This window comes from Elephantulus edwardii, unplaced genomic scaffold, assembly GCF_000299155.1.
Source record: "Elephantulus edwardii isolate Elephantulus edwardi_28Jun2011 unplaced genomic scaffold, EleEdw1.0 scaffold00004, whole genome shotgun sequence".
NCBI lineage: Eukaryota > Metazoa > Chordata > Mammalia > Macroscelidea > Macroscelididae > Elephantulus > Elephantulus edwardii.
This window is the reverse complement of record NW_006399754.1, coordinates 12,123,135-12,142,581: the sequence shown is the minus strand read 5'-3', so window position 1 is coordinate 12,142,581 and position 19,447 is coordinate 12,123,135. Positions and strand designations below refer to the sequence as shown.

Sequence of the window (19,447 nt, the reverse complement as noted above, 5' to 3'; positions counted from 1 at the left end):
GCTCGTAAGTTTAAATTTCCAACTTACTGTTAGTAACTTAGCATTCAAATACACTGCCACCAAGCTGCCTTTAGCGTTTAAAACCGAAATGAGAAAATAAATCCTAAAACCAAAGTGAAGTATCTTACATACCTACTAAACAGGAAAAATACTGAACAAAGGTAGATGGAAATGCACAATCATATAGCCACAACAAACAGCAAATTTGATGGTTGTTTATAATTAAATAGATATTTAACAAATGTCCCAGCAACCTTACCTCAAGGTATTGATCCTAGAAAAATGAGAATGGACACAAATGTTTACAGCCACATTGCCAATTACTGCCAAAAGCTGGTTACAACCCAAATGCCCTTCAATAGGTCCATATGGCCCATCATGCAATGGTGTGTCACTCAGAAATAAAAAGAACACACGAACATGGATGAATGTCAAGTGCTTTATGTGCTGACTGGAGGAGGCCAAACCAAACGGCTCACACTGTGTGATTCCATTACATGACACTGGAAAGGCAAAACCACTCAGCAGGGACAGAGGAAATGTGTGACTGCCGGGGACAGGTGGTGGGAGGAAGGTCTGACCACCAAGGGGCAGCACGAGAAAATTCTCCAGCATGATGATGATATTCTGTATTAATAGTCAAAATCACATGGGCTTTGGAGTTCTGGTAACCTAGTGGTAAGAAGCTGCACAGCAATTCCAAATGCATGTGGTTCGAATCCATCCGCTATTCAGCAGAAGGATGTGCACTCTCCTCCAGTGAGATTTACTGCCTCTGAAAATCTGCTGGAGTGTCAGCTCTGAGTCGGTTCCAACTTCACAACATACAACAACAACATACACATGTTAATGCATATAGAATTATATATACAATTGGAAAGTTTTTGAGAATGGCCACGTTTCCCCTTCTTATACCTGTTTATTTACATATTTTGTAAAAATGTACACATCAAAACATACAGCAATTCAACAATCTCAATATTTGCAATTCAGTGGTATTTGCTACACGCTTCAAGTTATGCTACCTTTCTTGATATAGGTTTCCAAATTATTTGACTAGTAGGGTTTTTTTTTACATTTTTCTACTAGTTTATTTACAACATACAAAAACAAATTTTAACAAATTCTTTCCATTTCCCTCACCCCCCTACCCATCACATTGTACAACCCCATGATTAATCCCCCCTTCCCCTGCACATCCACATCCCTGTTTCCAGCCTCTCCCACCCCTCCTGGATCCTTATAGCTGGTTTATGTAGAATTTCTGTGTTCAGCTTTTTGAGGAAGCATCAAACTGCCTTCCAGAATGGTTGCACCATTTAAAGTCCCACCAACAATGTATAAGAGTTCCTCTCTCGCCACATCCTCTCCAGCATCTATTACTTGTTGTCCTGTTAAACTTTGCCGCTTTTACTGCAGTGAGATGGTACTCAAGTATGGTAACTTTTAAAAGCACGTAAATGGTTTTGACTGTGTACTCACTGTTGACTTAAGAGTCCAATTTGTATACTCCCCAGTTAAGAGCAGAGGGATTTTCCAAGGATACATCAGGAGCAGATAAATGGGAGCTCTTCTCCCTTGGAGCCGACGGTGGGTTCAAAGCACCAAGCTTTCAGTTAGCAGTGGGACACTTAAGCACTGCACCAGCAGGGGTTCTAACATTAGGGGAGTGGGGGGAGAGTTCTCACAACAAAGCTTTACCAACTGAGGACAAAACCATATTCAGATACACAACAAAACATGCAGTTCTGAAGAGATGGCAGCAGAGAAAAAGATGGAACAAAATAAAGTGGGATCACAACAGAGAAGGCACTTAAACGGATCAAGGACAGTGTTGCCGTGAAGGGCAAAATACTACAAACTCAGCTCTCCTCGCCAGAGGCCACTAATGGACAAGGAAAAAGAGAAATGCCAAGAAAATGCCCAATAACTAATGTAAGAGGAGGTCATTTCACAGGCTCAGACGTTAGTCCAACAAACATTCTACAGTGGAACAATCTCTGATATGATGTATTATTTATAAAAAAGTAAAAACTTAAAAACAACCAAAAAGGAGAAGGCATCAGTACTACACTGGCTTAATTCAGTCACTTATTAACAGTATGCAAAGGAACAAAATAAACAGTAGAAACCAAGTCATCCTGGCCACTGTCCATTAGTTAGAAAACGTGAAATAGTAGTGTGGTGGGTGTCTCCAGGTAGTCAGTACCACCTTAGAGATGAAAAACTCCCCCTCAGGCTCACGGCTGTCGAGTCGAAACCGGCGAGTAACAGACCCTCCTGCGGGTTTCCAAAGCTCTAAAGCGCATGGGAGGAGACTGCCCATCTTTTTCCTCAAACTGCTGGTGGATCTGAACTGCCAGAGGCAGCCTCTCCCCTACAGATCAGGTTACCTGAGGTCCCTTTAGAAACAGTGTCTCAGGAAATATTAATTTTCTAATAAAAGCATAATTATGCAAGAGGAAGAACATCATAAACTTCCTAGGAAGACACCCTTTGGTGAGGGAGTGGACTGCTCTCATTTTAATATCCTGAGGAAACCAGACCAATATGAGCTTTCTGCTGCTTTATTAAGAAAAGACAGGTTTATAATGAACACTAGATGACAAAGGGTCAAAGTCAATATTTAGATAAACAATTCCTGCTGTGAGTGAGCTTCTCGGGCCCGTAGAGTTCACGAGGACTCATACAGTTTTTTGCCCTATCTTATATACGGACAAAAAGAATGCACAGAAGCATCTTTCAGATTCTGTCATCCTGAATTGCAATACTGAAAGTGTTGTGATTGCATCATTTCATATCCCCAGCAAAGACAGGCAGGAGCCAAGGAGACCAAAACCATGGTGGGAACTGCGGACGTGCTTTACTCATGACTATAACCATTAGGAAGGGGGGGTGTGGGGTGTGGAGGGAATCACAAGCCATAACTGCCGTCTAGGAGACTCTTTCCAATTACCTTTGGGTTATTCTAGGACTCCCCGATGCCAGCCCTGGAAAAACTCAGGGTTAGCTATTCCTATATTCCATGACAAAGGGTCACAGGGCAGGTTTCTCTACAGCAGCAATACTGACATTTTGGGCTGCATCATTCTCTGCCGAGGTAGGGACACGTGCGAACTGCCAGATGTTAAACAGCTTCCCTGGCCTCTACCCACATCCCAGCAACCACCCAACTCACATGCCGTCTCGCTCCACAGAACACATTTCCTTAAGACAGTAAAAGTGTGACAGGCACAGCTTTATTTTCTTTTTTCTTTTCACCTATAATATTCTGACTAATCTGACCTGAAGTTTGAGAATACCAAATAATTTGCTGTAAAAGAAGATGGTAATCTCATTTCTCCCCACCCACCACCCACCCTTTGTTGTGTACTGTAAAATCAGATCCTAACCGGCACAGGAAAAGATTGCCCCTCCTTCTCCAGCATAGATTCTGGTGGATTTGAACCAAATGCTTTTGGGATTGCATCATAGCTTCTTACAGCTAGGCCACCAGAGCTCCCTGGTAATCTCATTTCCATAAACTAACATATTTTTTTTTATCTTATGAGTTTTGAATCATTTCACAATGATTTTTTTCTCCTTCTTAAAAGAAAACTATGGGTTGTTTTTTCTTCTTAAACAATGCCTATTTATTTTGCTGATTAATTGATAATCTGTTTCTATTTTCTGCTCCATTTTTAAGACTTATTTTTCACTTCATTAGATTATTGATGAGGGCTTTTTTCACCAGACAGAAAGAAGGCTGCTAACAGAAAAGCTACAAGTTCAAAGACACCAGCCTCTCTGTAGGCTCCTCTGGTAAAAGACATATACCCTCAGAAAACTCAATGGAGGGTCAACCAGGAGTCAGAAAGGATTAAGCAGTGTATTTCATTTGTGCTGTTTAGGTTTTTCCCCACTAAGCATAAGTGACTCTTTCACACTTTTCCTTTTAAACAAAATCTTTATTCAATACTAGTTTATTTATAAAGTTTGTATACATTATCTTTTTTTAATATTTTAATGAAAGTTTATAAGGAACTTGGACCTTCATTCATTCATTGTTGCATTCCTCCCTGGCCCCCCCTGCCCCCAGTTCGTTGTTGTTTTTTTTTCCCTTTGGAATAAAAGTTCTTCCATTGTTATACAGCAACCCCACACACACACTTTACTATGCATCTCTTATTCTGGACTCTTATCATGCCAACAATACCTAATAAAAGTTCCTTTTATACAGTTCTCTCCCACATCTGTTTCAGTGCCTCTTCTTTGTTTAAACTATCAGAGCTGACACTTCTGTAGACTTTCAGAAGGTATGTATATATTGCACAGGAGACTGTCCATCTTCCTAGCTCAGACCAGCTGGGGGATTCAAACAGCCTACCTTTGGGGTGGCAGTTCAACTCTTCCCCCAGTAAGCCACCTAACCCCACAGTAACAACTGAAAGTGTCCTGAATATTGCCATGTGTATAAATAGTCACTACAAGATACAGTACAAAGTACTGCATTTAGGTGGTTCCACCCCAATGTCATGGCCTCTTCTCCATGACAACTACTCCCAACAGCCCATAAACTCCTCGCCCACCTAGGGACATCTCCACACGGAGTCCTACTCGGATCCTTTAAATTCTGTTTTTGACTCCAGTTCAAATAAGATGCAAATCACCTCTCTGTATACAGTAAAATAGTATCCTATTTTCTGTTTCAATGAAAATACTGTTGGCGTCAAAGCAAGACGGACTCCTTGTCTTTGGGAGCAGAAAGGTACAAATGAGAAATAAACTGTGCTTTGATAATAACGTCTAAGGCACAGAGGGGATTATTCATCTCAGGTACCCTCATGAATGAAACATGTCATAAACTAATAACTCATCTATATTCCTAAGTGGGTCTGCAACCAGAGGTCAGCACAAGAGTGTGATGTGCCGTGTAATAACTTGGGGAGGGGGGGTCTAGAAGAGATGAACTCAGACATGTGTCCTAAATTATCAATTAATTACTGTGTAGCTAGATTAGTATTTCTTCTGGGAGTGATAAAAATATCCTGAAATAATATAATATGAACAAGGGCGAGAACATAAAAGAGGTATGTGGAGAAGATGTGCCTTTTCCAGGAAACACAGTTTAATACGCATATATCATATATAAATATTGTTTTTTTAATTTCTCTTCCTACGGGTGAAATGCATGGTTTTTCCTTCATCAAGAACTATTATTTTCTCCTGGAGGGAGAGGAAGTCGTATGGAATGAGAAACCACAAATCTAAAGAAAATAACCTGAGAAAATTAAATTATAAGTCCTATCAAATGAGACTATCTGTACATAAAGTGAACAACACAATCAATGTTTTATCGGAACATACTGTTCTTTCATAAAGAACTTTTCTTAAATTCACCAAGGTACTTTCCCAGGTTCAAGTTTTATGGTAAATTGTGATGGTGGAGTCATTCAGAGATTTTTTTAGGAACTGAAGGAAATTTATTCTTAAATAGAAACCTGAATTCATAATTAGACAACGCCTCACTCCAAAGAATATGTTTCCTTAAGACCAACTATTTTAAAAAGCTACTAAGACAGTAATCAAAGTTTGACAGGTACAGCATTTCTCTTTTTCTGCATTCCACCTAAACTGTCCTGATTAATCTGGCCTGAAGTTTAAGAATACTGAGTAACTATAAAACTGTAAAACATGATAATGTCATTTCAATACAGTAAATAAAATGTTTTTAACTTTTGAATTTTGAATCACCTGGCAATTCTTTTTCCTCTTATTAAAATAAAACCATGTTTAAACTATCCTTTACCAAAAAGAGGCTGCACACCAGCCACTTCTCATACATGATATCAATTTTTATTACATGATCAGTCTGTTTGGCTACATTTCATCATTGAAGAAATCAGTGCATTTGAAAGCACATGACAGCCAAGCGCCTGTATTAGCTTCTACGATCCGCTGCATTCTGACAGGATGACAGTCTATGAAGCAAAACGGAGAGGCTTAGGCTGCAGAAGAGAACAACCTGTACACAAGAGTGTAAGGAGATCCTTAGCGTCCTACACCAGACCATACTATCTCCTATTCTGTTGTCTTTACTGTCTAACATTTCTTTTTTTATTTAAAAAACAAAAAAAACAAGCCACTGCTCTCCTCCTATACTCCCACTCACAAAACTCTCACACATGGTTTCACGTTGACCTCACGGATGGTGGTTTCGTGGCAGAAAACTCCAGTATTATACTGGCTCACATACAGAGACTTCTGGTAAATTATTTTAGTTGGTTTAATTAAAAAAAAAAAAGTCAATACTTGAACTTCAACGAATGACATTTTTTATGTGATAATATTCAAGGTCATTCTAGCTTCAGATCCTTCAACATAAATATATACTGTTGGTCTATCTGTACCGCACGTCACTGAGTCAGAAGCAACTTACAGCTGACTCTCCAGAGGGTTTTCAGAGTGAGCTAATCACACTGCAGCAAATTACTTCTCCCCCCCCCACCCCATTTTTTTCCTGCATTACTAATCATATCCAGAAAAACCAAACCTCCTGTCATCAGATCAAGTTCAACTCTCAGTCATCACACAGGAGAACTACCTCTTAGGGTTTCCAAGGTCATCATCTTCACAGCATCAGAGTGCCACTTCCTTCTCCCCCAGAGCACCTGGCTTGTTCAAACTACCACTCTGTTCACAGCTGAGTACTTAAACACTGCACCACAGAAATCATCCTTGATTAGGTGAAAATAAGTTAGCACTGTAATTAATAAGGCGAACTATTTTTATGAAAAATTTTCACTCAGAAATATTAATTCTGGTTTGAAAGGGAATTTCAACATCAAACCCTTTCACCAAAAATATCTTTCTATAGGTGACATTTAAGAATGATAAAAACTATCAAAGCCAGGCTCTTTTGATTGCAAAGGTCAAAACATTTCTCCTTCCTCTGAAAACCTGCTGTGCTATTAAAGTTCTTCACACAAATTGCTCACGTCCCAGTCAAGTGCTGCATAATGAAAAATCGGTTTTTTTTTATTTTTACATCTTACCTTCAGATAGGATCCATAATATTTGGTTACATATGGACTGTCACACTGACTCAGCACTGTGATTTCTTGTTGAATGTCCTCTATCTCATCTTCAGCTTCTTCCAGATCAATGATTTTGATGGCAACCACCTTCTGAGTCCGATTGTCAATGCCTTTGAACACCTCACCAAAAGAGCCCTTTCCAATCTTCTCCAGCTTTGTAAAAAGCTCCTCTGGGTCTGCTTTCAGGTTCTGCAGGAGAGAGGGAAATGAAAGGGAACATTAATAACAGCACTCTTGACTTCTTTTTTTGTTTTATTTATAACATTATGAACCACAGTCTTGCAAAGACTGCTCTGATTTTTCCCCCCCTTCATTTAAGAAGCAGCCCTAGATGAAATGGGCAGATTCTTAGAAGCCTACCCAAAATGGTTCAAGAGGAAAGAGAACGTTTCAACAGACTCCTAAGAAGTGGCGACATTAAAGTCGGTCATCAAAATCTTCTCAACAACAGAAAGTCCTAGATCACTGGGCTTCACTGGGAAGTTCCACCAAACATTCAGAGAAGAACAGATGCTGACACAGTTTAAACTTTTCTTTCTTTCTTTCTTTTTTTCTACTTTCTTTATTTTATTATTTTTTGTGTGTACCGTCAAATTGGATGTGACTGGTACAGGAGGAGATTGTCCCTCCTTTTCCAGAACAGCATCTGGTGGATTCGAACCGTGCACCCCTGGGATTGCAGTGCAGCTTCTTGCAACTAGGCCACCAGAGCTCCCTTACAGTTTAAACTTTACTAAAATATAGACAAGAAAAGAATATTCCCTAGTTTGGGAAGTAAATATAAGCCCGATCCCCATACCAGACAAAGATACCACAAGAAAACAACAGACCACTATCTCTTAAGAAAACACATGCAAATGTCCTCAACTTTCATGGGCTTTTTTGTTCTGTCTTTTTACCACCCAAGAGAATCCTGAAGCATATTAAAATGACCCCTGTGGGATTCCCACTGATCATTTCTTCAACTGGGATTTATTGCAGAAATGCTGAGATGGTTAAACATTTTTGTTGTTGTGTATCATCCAATCAGAACCAGCATAGCTAACTCTCCAGCAGATTTTAAGAAGCTATAACTTCAATATGGATTGAAGTTCAACATCAAAAAAACAATGATTCTCACCACTGGGCCGACTGGCAGCATCATTATGGATGGTGAACAGATTGAGATTGTTAACCGTTTTAGTTTGCATGGTACCACAATCAACACTCTTGGCACCAGCAGCCAGGAAACCAAGAGATTGGAAATCAATTGGAAAGTCAGCTGTCAGAGACCTCTCCAGAATATTGAAGAGCAACAATGTCAGTCTGAAAACTAAGGTACACCTGATCCAAGCCATAGTTTTCGTAATTGCTTGCTATGCATCAGAGAGCTGGACAATGACTAGGGATGGTACAAAAAGAATTGATGCCTTTGAGTTGTAGTGCTAAAGCAGAGTGATGAATAGACCATGGATTATTTAGAAGAACAAACAGGTTCGTCTTAGAGAAGGTGAAACCAGGCTGCTCCTTGGCGGCAAGGATTCTAAAGCTTCCTGATATACTTTGGTTATATTACAAGGAGGGACTGGTCTCTGGAGAGGGACGTCATGCTTAGGAGAGTGGAGGGACAGCAGAGGAGAGGAAGACCCTTGATGAGATGGATTGATTCAGTGACTGGGGAACTGGGTATAGGTGTGTCAGAGACAATAAGGTTGGCACAGGCTAGAGCAGCTTTTAGGGCAATTTGTACATAGGGTCGCTGTGAGTCAAAAGTCACTCAATGGCACATAACAACAAAACAACAACATGACTCAAATGGGAGAAGATGGGGTCAAAAAACTTGCAAGAAGCTATTCAAATGGTAACAAATGTTCTTTATCCACCTATAGCAACAGAGGAAGAAAGAGGGGGAACAGGAGGAGGTATTTAAGGTGTGGCTAAAGGCCTCCTTTGCCAGGAGACTAGTCCATGAGATGAAGCCTAGCTAACATTACTGAACATTCTGATCAGAAGAACGCTATCAAAAAGGGGAAACTAAAGAAAAGTATTTCAAATTCTTACAGACTTCAAGACTTTCTAGAACCATGAAGGGGAGAAGATCCCCTAAAAGGAATGTCAGGCATAGCTGCTAAAGTTTCTGCTAAAAGTACAGCCTGAAGCCATCTTCCCAACAGCACAGCCCTGAGAGAGGTGCACTACTAACCAGAAGCTTTGGTGGTTCAAATCTACCCGAAGCTCCACAGGAAGAAGATGGGCAATCTCCTCCTCTGTGAATTATAGCCTCTGAAAACCCACCAGAGGGTCAGCTATGAGCGGGGTTTCAACATAATGGTAACGAGGAGAGCAGCAGGAAAAGGAAAGCAATGAAGTGATCTTAAAACGGAACCTACAACCAGGAGAGGATAAAATAGATGAATGGGACCTTTTAACAATCAAATCCCTACGCACATTCAAAAATTCATTCAACTGGGTAAAAAAGGGAAGCCACAGATTGGGGAAAAAGTATTTGGTAATGACATGTCTGATAACTGGAATTTATAGAATACTTGAGCATCAAAACATGATAAAAGTAAACAACCCAGCTGCAAAATGGGCACAGGATATGAACAGACACTTCACCAAAAAAGACATTCAGATGGCAAACACACACATGAAGAAATGTTCTAAATCCTTAGCTCTAAGAAAATCAAAACAACTATAAGATATCCTCTCACTCCAGTAACAATAGCAAAATTTAACAGAGCAGCAAACAACAAATGCTGGCCTAGGGTATAGAGAAACTGGAACCCTTATTCACCGTTGGTGGAGTATAAAATGGTGCAACCACTGTGGAAGGCGGTATGGCGCTTTCTCAAAATGTTGCAAAATAGAGATACCATTTGACCCAGCAATTCCACTACTGGGAATATATCCTAAAGAGACCATAACCGACGACATCCAATCAGATATATGCACATCCATGTTTATCGCCACCGCTTTGTTCACAATAGCAAAGAGTTGGAAACAACCTCAAGTGTCCATCAACAACCAAATGGATACAGAAGCTGTGGGATAGTCACACAACAAAGAGAATACTATGCAGGTGACAAAAAAAAAAGGAACTCATGAAATATTGGTCAAAGTGGGTGACCTGGAAGACATTATACCGAGTGAAAAATATCTCAGTCACAAAAGGACAAATACCGCACAGTGCCACTGTTGTAAAATGGGACTGACATGGGGGTTGGCGAAAACTAAGAGGGGATAGATAATGTACATGGCATTCAAACAGCCGAAGGAGAGAACTGTATAAAAGAAATATATTAGGTATTATTGGCATGACAAGAGTCCAGAATAAGAGTTGCATAGTAAAGTAGACTTGGGGTGGGGGGACACTGTATAACAATGAAAGAATTCTTTCCCCAAAGAAAAAAGCAAACTGGGGGGAGGAAAACGTACAACAACGAATGAATGAAAATCCAAGTTCTCTATAAACTTTAATTACAATTTCAATAATACTTTTTTTAAAAAAAAACCGGAATGACAGTTTTGGTGTGTTTTTTAAACAACAGTTTTAACTCACTAATGGGAAAGGCTTGCCTTAAGCATCATGGTCTTTTAAAAACCATCCATGTGGGTGGGATCAAAGAGACACCAGCCGCCTGAACTTTAGGGGGCAGTGTGTTTTTATTAACGAAGGAGGGTCAGCTAAGAAAAGGAGACTGAGACTAGCTGTACAACCTGAAAAATGTAATCACGGTCACCAAACTGTACACCTGTAAACCACTGAATTAGTATATGCTTGGTCATGTGTATTTTCAATAATACAATTAAAAATATTTAAGGGGGAAAGGATGGGCTTTCAGGGGTCATAAGCTCTCAGGAGTCTAAACAAAGTGAGTTCATCTATCCTATACCTGGCCAAGAAGCTCTGTCCTGGGTCAGTGGAATCCCAGAGCACTGAAAGGCAGGCACTGTCCACTTTACAGAATACATCCTCCCTCAGAAAATATCCACTGAGGCACAGGCTCCCAGGCCAACCTTCGAAGGTCTTTGAGTCATTACAGGAAACTGGGACAGAGGTGCGAGGACAAGGAATGGGGGAGACTGGAGAGACAGTAAAGAAAGTTAGGAAAAGGAAGAAAGGAACAGGAAGAGACACCACTATTTCAGCAACATCTTGAAACAAGAACAGTAAGATGAATCCATTTTACGGGCTAAATCCAAGTGCTTTCCAAGATGAGTTTTAAGCAACTGATGTAAAAACTTGTCAAAAACAAGACCTTTCTAATTTGGAGGACTTGTGGTGTGTCTATCTATATACACCATGAAGACACAGTGCCACCGTCATGCAAAAGACACTAGTGGCTTTAGTAGAAGCAGACGCCCAGGACCATTGTCCAAATTTCCCAACCCAGTGACTTCACACAAAACAATGTAAAAGTTCACAGAATCCAGCAACCAAGTTAGTAAAAAGGAACACTCTGTGCCTCTCCCTCTCCCTAATGCTTACATTCACCCTCCCCCCACCCCCATGAGATATGGACCGTGAGGGTTACTAAAAGAAAAGAAAACAAAACAAAAACACACACAGTAGAGACCACACTGTCATTTAGAGCTCTGCTTTTCAGCGCTTGGAAAGGGACTGGCCTCTTCTAGGCACGGTTTAAAAAATTGGCAGGAATTACAAGTATTACACTTTCACGTATTACATTTTCAGTCCATCGTGCAGCAAGCATGTACTGTGCTAAAAATGAAAGCGTTCACCTTCATTTCCACCCAAAGTACAACACTGAGCTCATTAACTGGCTTATATATTGAGATGCTCTTCCCCCCCCCCCCCATTCTGAACAATTACTATTTTCACTCATGGACTTGGGTTTCAGATGCCTTTTCTATACCAACTGTACTTAGGAACCCTCATTCTACACTTCAAATATTCATTCTACATTTCAGCAAACAAAATCTAGGGTTCCTGGGTTCACCAAGATACATTGGGACCAACAGCCAGAAGTCCTGGAAAGTTTTTATTAAATAAAGTCTGTTTTTTAATCTAGTAAATCCCTACAATAGTCCCTCATTCACATGACTAGAAATAACAAAGTATTGTTCTCAAATTTATAAAGTACTTCAAGTGGAGCATCCTCCAAAGTAATTTCTGGGAATTTTCCCAGAGACTCTCTGGTGAGAGCAGCCTAATGACTCAAATGTGCCTTGAACATACACTGTCACCTTCATCTCAAGCATAAACTGGTAGGGTTCATCTAAGGGAGTTTTAAGAGTAGGAGAGACAGAAATCTTCCCTTCTCTAAGTGCAAGACATGTAGTAGTGATCGGTTAAAGTCCCCCTTCAACAACTACAATCTCCCTTACCTCCTTCCTCCCAGGACGAGGCAGGGCGGCCCTCCTCTTCTTTGAGGACAATCCTAAAAGCTGAGCTTTTGACTCCATCTTTTTCTCCTCTGAAAACAGCTTCACCAACAATTCCTCTCTTCTGTTCCCCCTTCAGTTTATCCTCTGTGCTGGCTCTCTGCCTCAGTCATACCAACAGACTCAAGTTTCTCCAACCAAAAAAGAAAACAAAAATCCCAGGAGTCCTTGACTCCCGGTCGTCTTCACTCTCCTTCAGAGCGGAGGCTGCCTGAAAGCCACCAGGCCTTGCCAGGTCTTTGCCTTACCGGCTTGCGCGTGACTCGGCCTGCTGCAGCCCGGCTCTGCCCGCCGTGGCCCTGGCTCGGGGCCTGCCCGGTCACCGGTGGGGCCGTTTCTGCATCTCGGCTCGGCAGCCACACCCTCCGCCGCTGAACTCCCCAGTCCTGCAGCTGCAGCAACCAAGGCCCTTCTCTCTCCAGCTCTCCGCTGCCTTTTTCTAACCTCCCTGCTTCCTTCCAAGGGAAACCCGTACTCACGGGCTCTGGCTCTCCCAAATCCCCACGCAGACCGACCTCCAGGCCTCCTTTCTGTAGCCACTCACTCTCTCCCACTGTCACAAGAGGCCTGTGTCTTGGGGGTCAAATTTCCCCAACCTATCTGGTCACCTGGGAAACACACTCCAAATACTCTCACAAATATACAAGGGAGAAACCTATCATCCACCTTGTAAAACACACCAACTGATCCTCACAAATAGGCATCTTTATGGAAAAACTAGGCGTATATAATTATCATGCATATGACAACTTTCAAATTGTTATCTCCCGTCAGCCTTTCTCCAAGGACCAAATGACTTGCTAGCTACTGTCTATCTCTACCGAGACATCTTGTGCTCAACATGTATAAAACCACTGTGTCATCTGCCTGCAGGAGTGGCCTCTCCTTTGTAAACTCTCTGCTTCTCCTCAATCCCCTTTTCTAGGCTGAAGGGATTCGGGACATCCTCTCACACAGCTCTGTGTCTCTGCTCTATCGATCAATCATTCATGGTCAAGACATGAAGCAACAAGAAAACCACAGGCTTTCACTGACACAAACAGGACCCAGGTTAGACATTCCACTGAAGATGCTCTCATTTAGGGACATGAGACTGGACAAAGGGGTCTAAGGATGCTCACATCTCTGCTAACAAAGGCTAAGGACAAAGTGAGGAGAACGGATCCTGCTAAGACAGAGCTCTGGGTGATTCTCAAATCTCAGTCTGCATCAGAATCACCTGGAGGGCTCATGCGAACACAGATTCGGGGAAGATGCGCCTTCAGAGTTTAGGGTGCGCTGTTCCTCAAGAGTAAAAGGATGGACCAGCCAAAGGGCAGAGCCAGGAGCCGACAGAGCTCAAGAATCTCAGAAAACAACTCGTACAGAGCCACGCTGCTTTCGGTGTCACTGCACGCCACTCCAACACTAACCTCTGAAGAAATACTCCGCTTCCCCTAGAAGGAACCAGACCACCTGGGCTGCTGAATGTCAGAATTACTCTGTACCATTCACTGATCTACAGAGCCCTAGAGCATTGTGGGTTAAATGTGGGGCTGCTGACTGAAAAGTCAGCAATCAGAATCCAGTAGCCACTCTGCTGGACAAAGACGGCCTCCTCCCATAAGGTTTCACCGCCTCAGAAAGCAAGCTCGCCAGGGTCAGAGTCCCCTGGACGGCATGGGGCTGAGTTTATTTACATCAAGCTTCTCATTCTCCTATTGTGGTCTTGCTGCTGTCAGCTGGATGTGTAGGGGACAGACTGCAATGGGCTCAAGTGTGTCAGAGATGATGACGGTGGCACAGGATAGGATAGAGTTCAGATCTGTTGTTTAGAGGGTTGCAATGAGCTGTACTCGACTTGAGGGCGCTTAATAACAACAATGCCATTTTCACTGTAACTCTCTGAATCAAGAGAAGCCATGTCTAAACCGCCCCTCAGCAGCCCCACTGCATTTGGACCTGTCAGATGCGGTAGACTTTGAGTCTGCGGGCATGCGAGGAGGAGAGGGGCAGACGGGAGATGTGTATGCTCTGCATGTGTGACAGAGACATCAATCCTTAGACCAGCAGGCTAACTAGAGTCATGGCCCAAAACGTATCATCGCAAACACCATGACCTCGCCCCAATACCACACTATCTACTCCTTCCACAAAAAAGGCAGGCTCTCTGCCTGTCCCTTGAACGTGAGCCAGCCATGTGAGTGCTTGTGAGGTTTGCCATTTCTGGGTTTTTTTTATTAATTTTAATGAAAGTTCACAGACTTTGGATTTCCACTCATTCATTGTTGCACTTTTCACCCTGCCCAACCTCCCCCACCCAAGTTCGCTCTTCTCCTTGAAAAGTAAGAGAAAAATTATTTGATTGTTATACAATCCCTGCCCCCAAGGCCACTCCACTGTGCAGCCTTCATTCTGGACTCCTGTCATGATAGTAACACCTAATCATATTGCCCTTTTCAACAGTTCTCTCTCTCATTGGTATACATGATTCCTCCCCTCCTTCTGCCTTTCCTCAACCCCGATGTCAGTCCTGTTTTACAACAGTGTCCCTAGAGGTTTGCCATTTCTAAGGCTAAACCATCAAAGGCCCTGCAGATTTCCATTTCCCTTTTGACTTTTAGAATGTTTCGTCAACATGGTAAGAGGCGACTCTAAGCCAGAAAAGCTAGGTGTGCTGTTGAACACTTCAGCTCAGTGCTAGGCACAGAGAGAGACACTCAGTCATCCGAAGGTCCCTCTGAGCCCGGCCCCAACCAGTGTCCACTGACTGCAGCCACAGGAACGGGACTTGCAGGAGAAGCCCCTTCATCCACTCAGAATCACAAGCCATGGTGAGTCATTCAGTCCACTAAGTTCTAGGCCATCAGTTACACAGCACCCACTGACCGACATGGAGGTGATTCTAGCCCCTAGTGACCCTCCATGGTGCTTCCGAAGCTGTAATCCTTAACGAGAGGACAATGACCGTCTTTCTTCCACAAAGAGGCAAGTAGATTCAAACTGCCAACCTTTCGGTTAACAGCAGGACACACTATGCACTAGGCCACCAAAGTACTTTTCTGTAACAATGTAGTTGTTTTATATGTCATCCAGTCCAAACCAGCCCATAGCTGACCCTCCAGGGGGTTTTCAGAGGCTGTTAATCACATGGGAGGAGACTGCCCATCCTCCTACGGAGCAGCTAGGGGTCTAGAACTTCAAGCCTTAGGGACTGCAGTGCAGCAGCCTCTTGTCACCAGAGGTCCCTTCTATAAGTCACTAAATTCAATAGAGACCACAGCAGGAAAATGTCCATTCCTGAGGGGGGCGGGCAAACAGATATTCTATACCTAGAGGAGGGGCTGGAGGGTAGACCCACTTTAATGACTTGCTTGGTCTTCCTTTTAAGGAGTGCAGCTGGGAGAAGAGCCGCTGTCACTAGTGCTATTACCGTCTTCCCTGCAGACCTTTTCCAGGCCCCCACTTGTAGATTCGGTGGTAGCTGCTTTGTGCTGTATCTGCTCGAGTGCTGAGGGCCATCTAGATGTCTTTCCTGAACTGTTAGCAACTGTGAGCCCAGCTCATCACGGTCCTCGGCAGGCAGGAGACACCTCATACAGCGACAGCAGGACACCAAACAAAGCAGGCTTAATGGCCAGCGCTCCCCGTCCTTCGGCCATTCTCACACATGCTCATCACCGCCTAGCGCTGCCCTGCGGCCCTAAGAAAAATCAGGGCCCAACAGGACCTTTTTAAAAAGGGGCATCTCAAAAAAAAAGGGGGGGGGCACCTCAAGACTCTAATTTCAAGATCTGCCCTCTGAAGAAAGCCAGGCTCTCTGGTCAAAACGGAGCACTTTTTCTGGCCAACTACGCCTGACACTGCGTGCTATGTATGCATCAGAGAGCTGGATAAAGACTAGGGATGACAGGAGGAGAACTGATGTCTTTGAGCTGTGGTGCTGGAGAAGAGTACTGAATATACCATGGACTGCTAGGAGAACAACCAAGTTCGTCCTGGAGAGGGTGAAGCCAGGCTGCTCCTTGGAGGCAAGGATTCTGAGGCTCCATCTTATATACTTTGGACATGTTGTAAGGAGGGACCGGTCCTTGGAGATGGACATCACATTTGGGAGGGTGGAGGGACAGCGCTGGTTGGGAAGACCCTCTATGAGGTGGACTGATTCAGTGACTGGGGTAATGGGGATGAGTGTGTCAGAGGGTGAAGCCAGGCTGCTCCTTGGAGGCAAGGATTCTGAGGCTCCATCTTATATACTTTGGGCATGTTGTAAGGAGGGACCGGTCCTTGGAGATGGACATCACATTTGGGAGGGTGGAGGGACAGCGCTGGTTGGGAAGACCCTCTATGAGGTGGATTGATTCAGTGACTGGGGTAATGGGGATGAGTGTGTCAGAGGCAGTGCGACCGGCACAGGACAGAGCAGGGTTTAGGGCGGTTGTACACAATGTCACTATGAGTCATAGGCGACTCAACAACACATAACAATAACAACGTTAAGAATGCTTTTTTAACTAACCATTGCACAGGAGCCCTGATAGCACTGTAGCCTCAGCACTGGGCTGCTATCAAAAGTCAGAGGTTTGAACCCACCAGCAGCTCTAAGAAAGAAATGCAGACCGTGGGCGGCTCTGTTCTGCCCTATCGGCTCGTTATGACTTGGAGTGAGCTTTGGTTTTGAGCACTGGGAGCACTGGTGTCCTACTGCTAAGAAGCTGTGCTGCAATCCCAAAGGCACGCGGTTCGAATTCCACCAGCTGCTCCCCAGGAGAAGGATGGGCAATCTCCTCCTGGGTGATTAACTGCCTCTGAAAACCCACCAGAGGGTCAGCTATAGGTCGATTTGGACTCCACGGTACACAACAACAACCCACTCCCAAGGCCTAAAGAGAGAAATTTCTAAGGTTCGTCATTCTAGAGCTCAGCCTTAAACAACAATTCACTACATTTCCTAATACCTTCAAAGAACTAATTAAAATACCGATGGCTTAAGTATTTTATATTTTTAAACCTGAATAGCTATTACCGTTTACTTTTTATCATTCCTGGCAATAAAAAAAATGCATTTGGCACTTATAATCAATTCTCAAAGTTGCTCAGCTCTAACATACCACGTGCACAGCTGTATCATGCTACACTACTCTGGGTTGAAGTTGGCCAAGCTTTTCTTTTGGTCTTTTTGTGAAAAGAAAAAAGAAATTGTCTAAGTTTGATGTGTTTTAATACTTGATCATTACATCATTCTCCCTGCAGTGACAGATGAAAGGACATTAGACACCTAGCTAGAAGGTGAGACAGAAAGTTGTGCCCATTCTGCATCTGAAGTTGGCAAGCACTGCTAATGAACCCCGGAACTTCCTCTGTCTGAAACTCAACTTGGACCTCAGGGTCCCTTTCAACCCCTCCCTCCAGGCAGCCCTACTAATTCAGTCAGAGTGTGCACACAAATGGGAATCCATGTGACTGCCTAGCCGAGAGCTGCTACTACTACCAAGGTTATCTCTGGTCTTGGTTTCTCACCATGATCTTCTGATCCTCTCCAATCCAACTTGCCGCTCAAAATACTTCATTTTTAATAGTAGTAATATCTACTCTTCCAAAGCCAGAGGGATTCCAATCTTAAACTGGAGACCTAAACCGTGTCCATCATTCTAAAAAAAAAAAAAACACAAAAAAACCCCCTCTCTAAATGTCCTACTAAAGGTCTTCACCCACCTCCCTCAGTCCACATCTCTGCTCTCACACAACAGCCACCTCCTCTCTGGTTTGTTGTTCTTTCATGTGTTCCCTTCAAGACCTTTCTATACACCTGCTGGCAGCATTTAACTCCTAAAATATAGGGTTATAACCACCAATGATGAAATCGTCCTCAAAAATGGAAGGCTAATCTAAAACCTCAGGTCTCCTTTCTAATTCCACTACTGGTCACCCTCCCCACTAACACACGTAATACCTTCATGTTTTCTCCCTTACCAGTCATAGCATTACCCAACTTCTTAACAGTGTCTAAAACCCACCAACAGTTATTCACTATATGAGCCACTGACAGAGAACCAATCAGTGGTGGTCAGAGGGCAGCGCAGGGGACGAGGATGTCTGTTAAGGGGTTACACCAGATGTTTCTCTTTGGTGAGAAGTCAGCTCTGTACACTGATTATGACGATGTCCACTAAATTTTCACAAGTTGGCTATCAGGGACCTCTCCAAATTACTGAGGGGCACTGTTGTCAGTTTGAAGAGTAAAGTGCCCTTGGTTCCACCATGGTCTTTCCAATCATTTGTTATGCATCTAAAGGCTAAACAATGAAAAAGGGTGACAGAAGAAGATTTGATGCCTTGGAGCTGTGGAGTTCGAGCAGAGAACTGATGACCCTATGGACAGTCAAAAGAACAGAGAGACCTGTCCTGGAGAAAGTGCAGCTAGAGTGCTCCACGCACGTAAAGATGGGAGAGCTTTGTCTCACATACTTTGGGCAGGGTACTAGAAGAGGCTATTTCTTGGAAAGGGACAACATGCTGGAAAGATGGAGAGTCAGCAAAAGAGAGCAAGATTCTCAATGAGGTGATGAGGAAGACACAGGAGAAGACAGGGATCCGATCTGTTGGTCACAGGGTTGCTATGAGTCAAAGAGAGGAAGACCCTCAATGAGGTGATGAGGAAGGCACAGGAGAAGACAGGGTTCCAATCTGTTGCTCATAAGGTCACAATGAGTCCTACTTGACTTGACACCTTGACATTACCTAACAACAAACACACACCCCAAAGAAAAAAATAGAGGGGAGAGAAAAAAATTCTATGTAATAAAATGGCAACACAGGACTGTGCCTGAATTCATAGTATTGTACCAATATTGACTTCTGTGTGTGTGTGTGTGTGTGTGCGCGCGCGCGTGTGTGCATGTGAACATGATTGTATGCATTATTAGTGCTGAGAAAAGCTGGGTGACGGCTACATAAGAACACTACACACTATTTTTTAATTTCTTATAAATCTTAAGGTATAT

The 19,447-nt window shown here is 43.1% G+C and overlaps 1 protein-coding gene across 2 annotated transcripts in view; it reads right to left on the bottom strand.

Moving 5' to 3' along the window:
* Positions 1 to 19,447, bottom strand: part of STK24 (serine/threonine kinase 24) — a 144,590-nt gene that overhangs the window by 62,814 nt on the left and 62,329 nt on the right. The window contains exons 1-2 of one of the 2 annotated variants that reach the window (XM_006879562.1): positions 12,408 to 12,485; positions 7,035 to 7,265 (exon numbers count right to left, since the gene is read on the bottom strand). In XM_006879562.1, coding sequence (XP_006879624.1) covers positions 7,035 to 7,265; positions 12,408 to 12,485 — 309 coding nt within the window. Of the gene's footprint in view, positions 1 to 7,034; positions 7,266 to 12,407; positions 12,486 to 19,447 lie in introns of those variants that run through there. The other variant, XM_006879563.1, reaches the window with a different exon arrangement.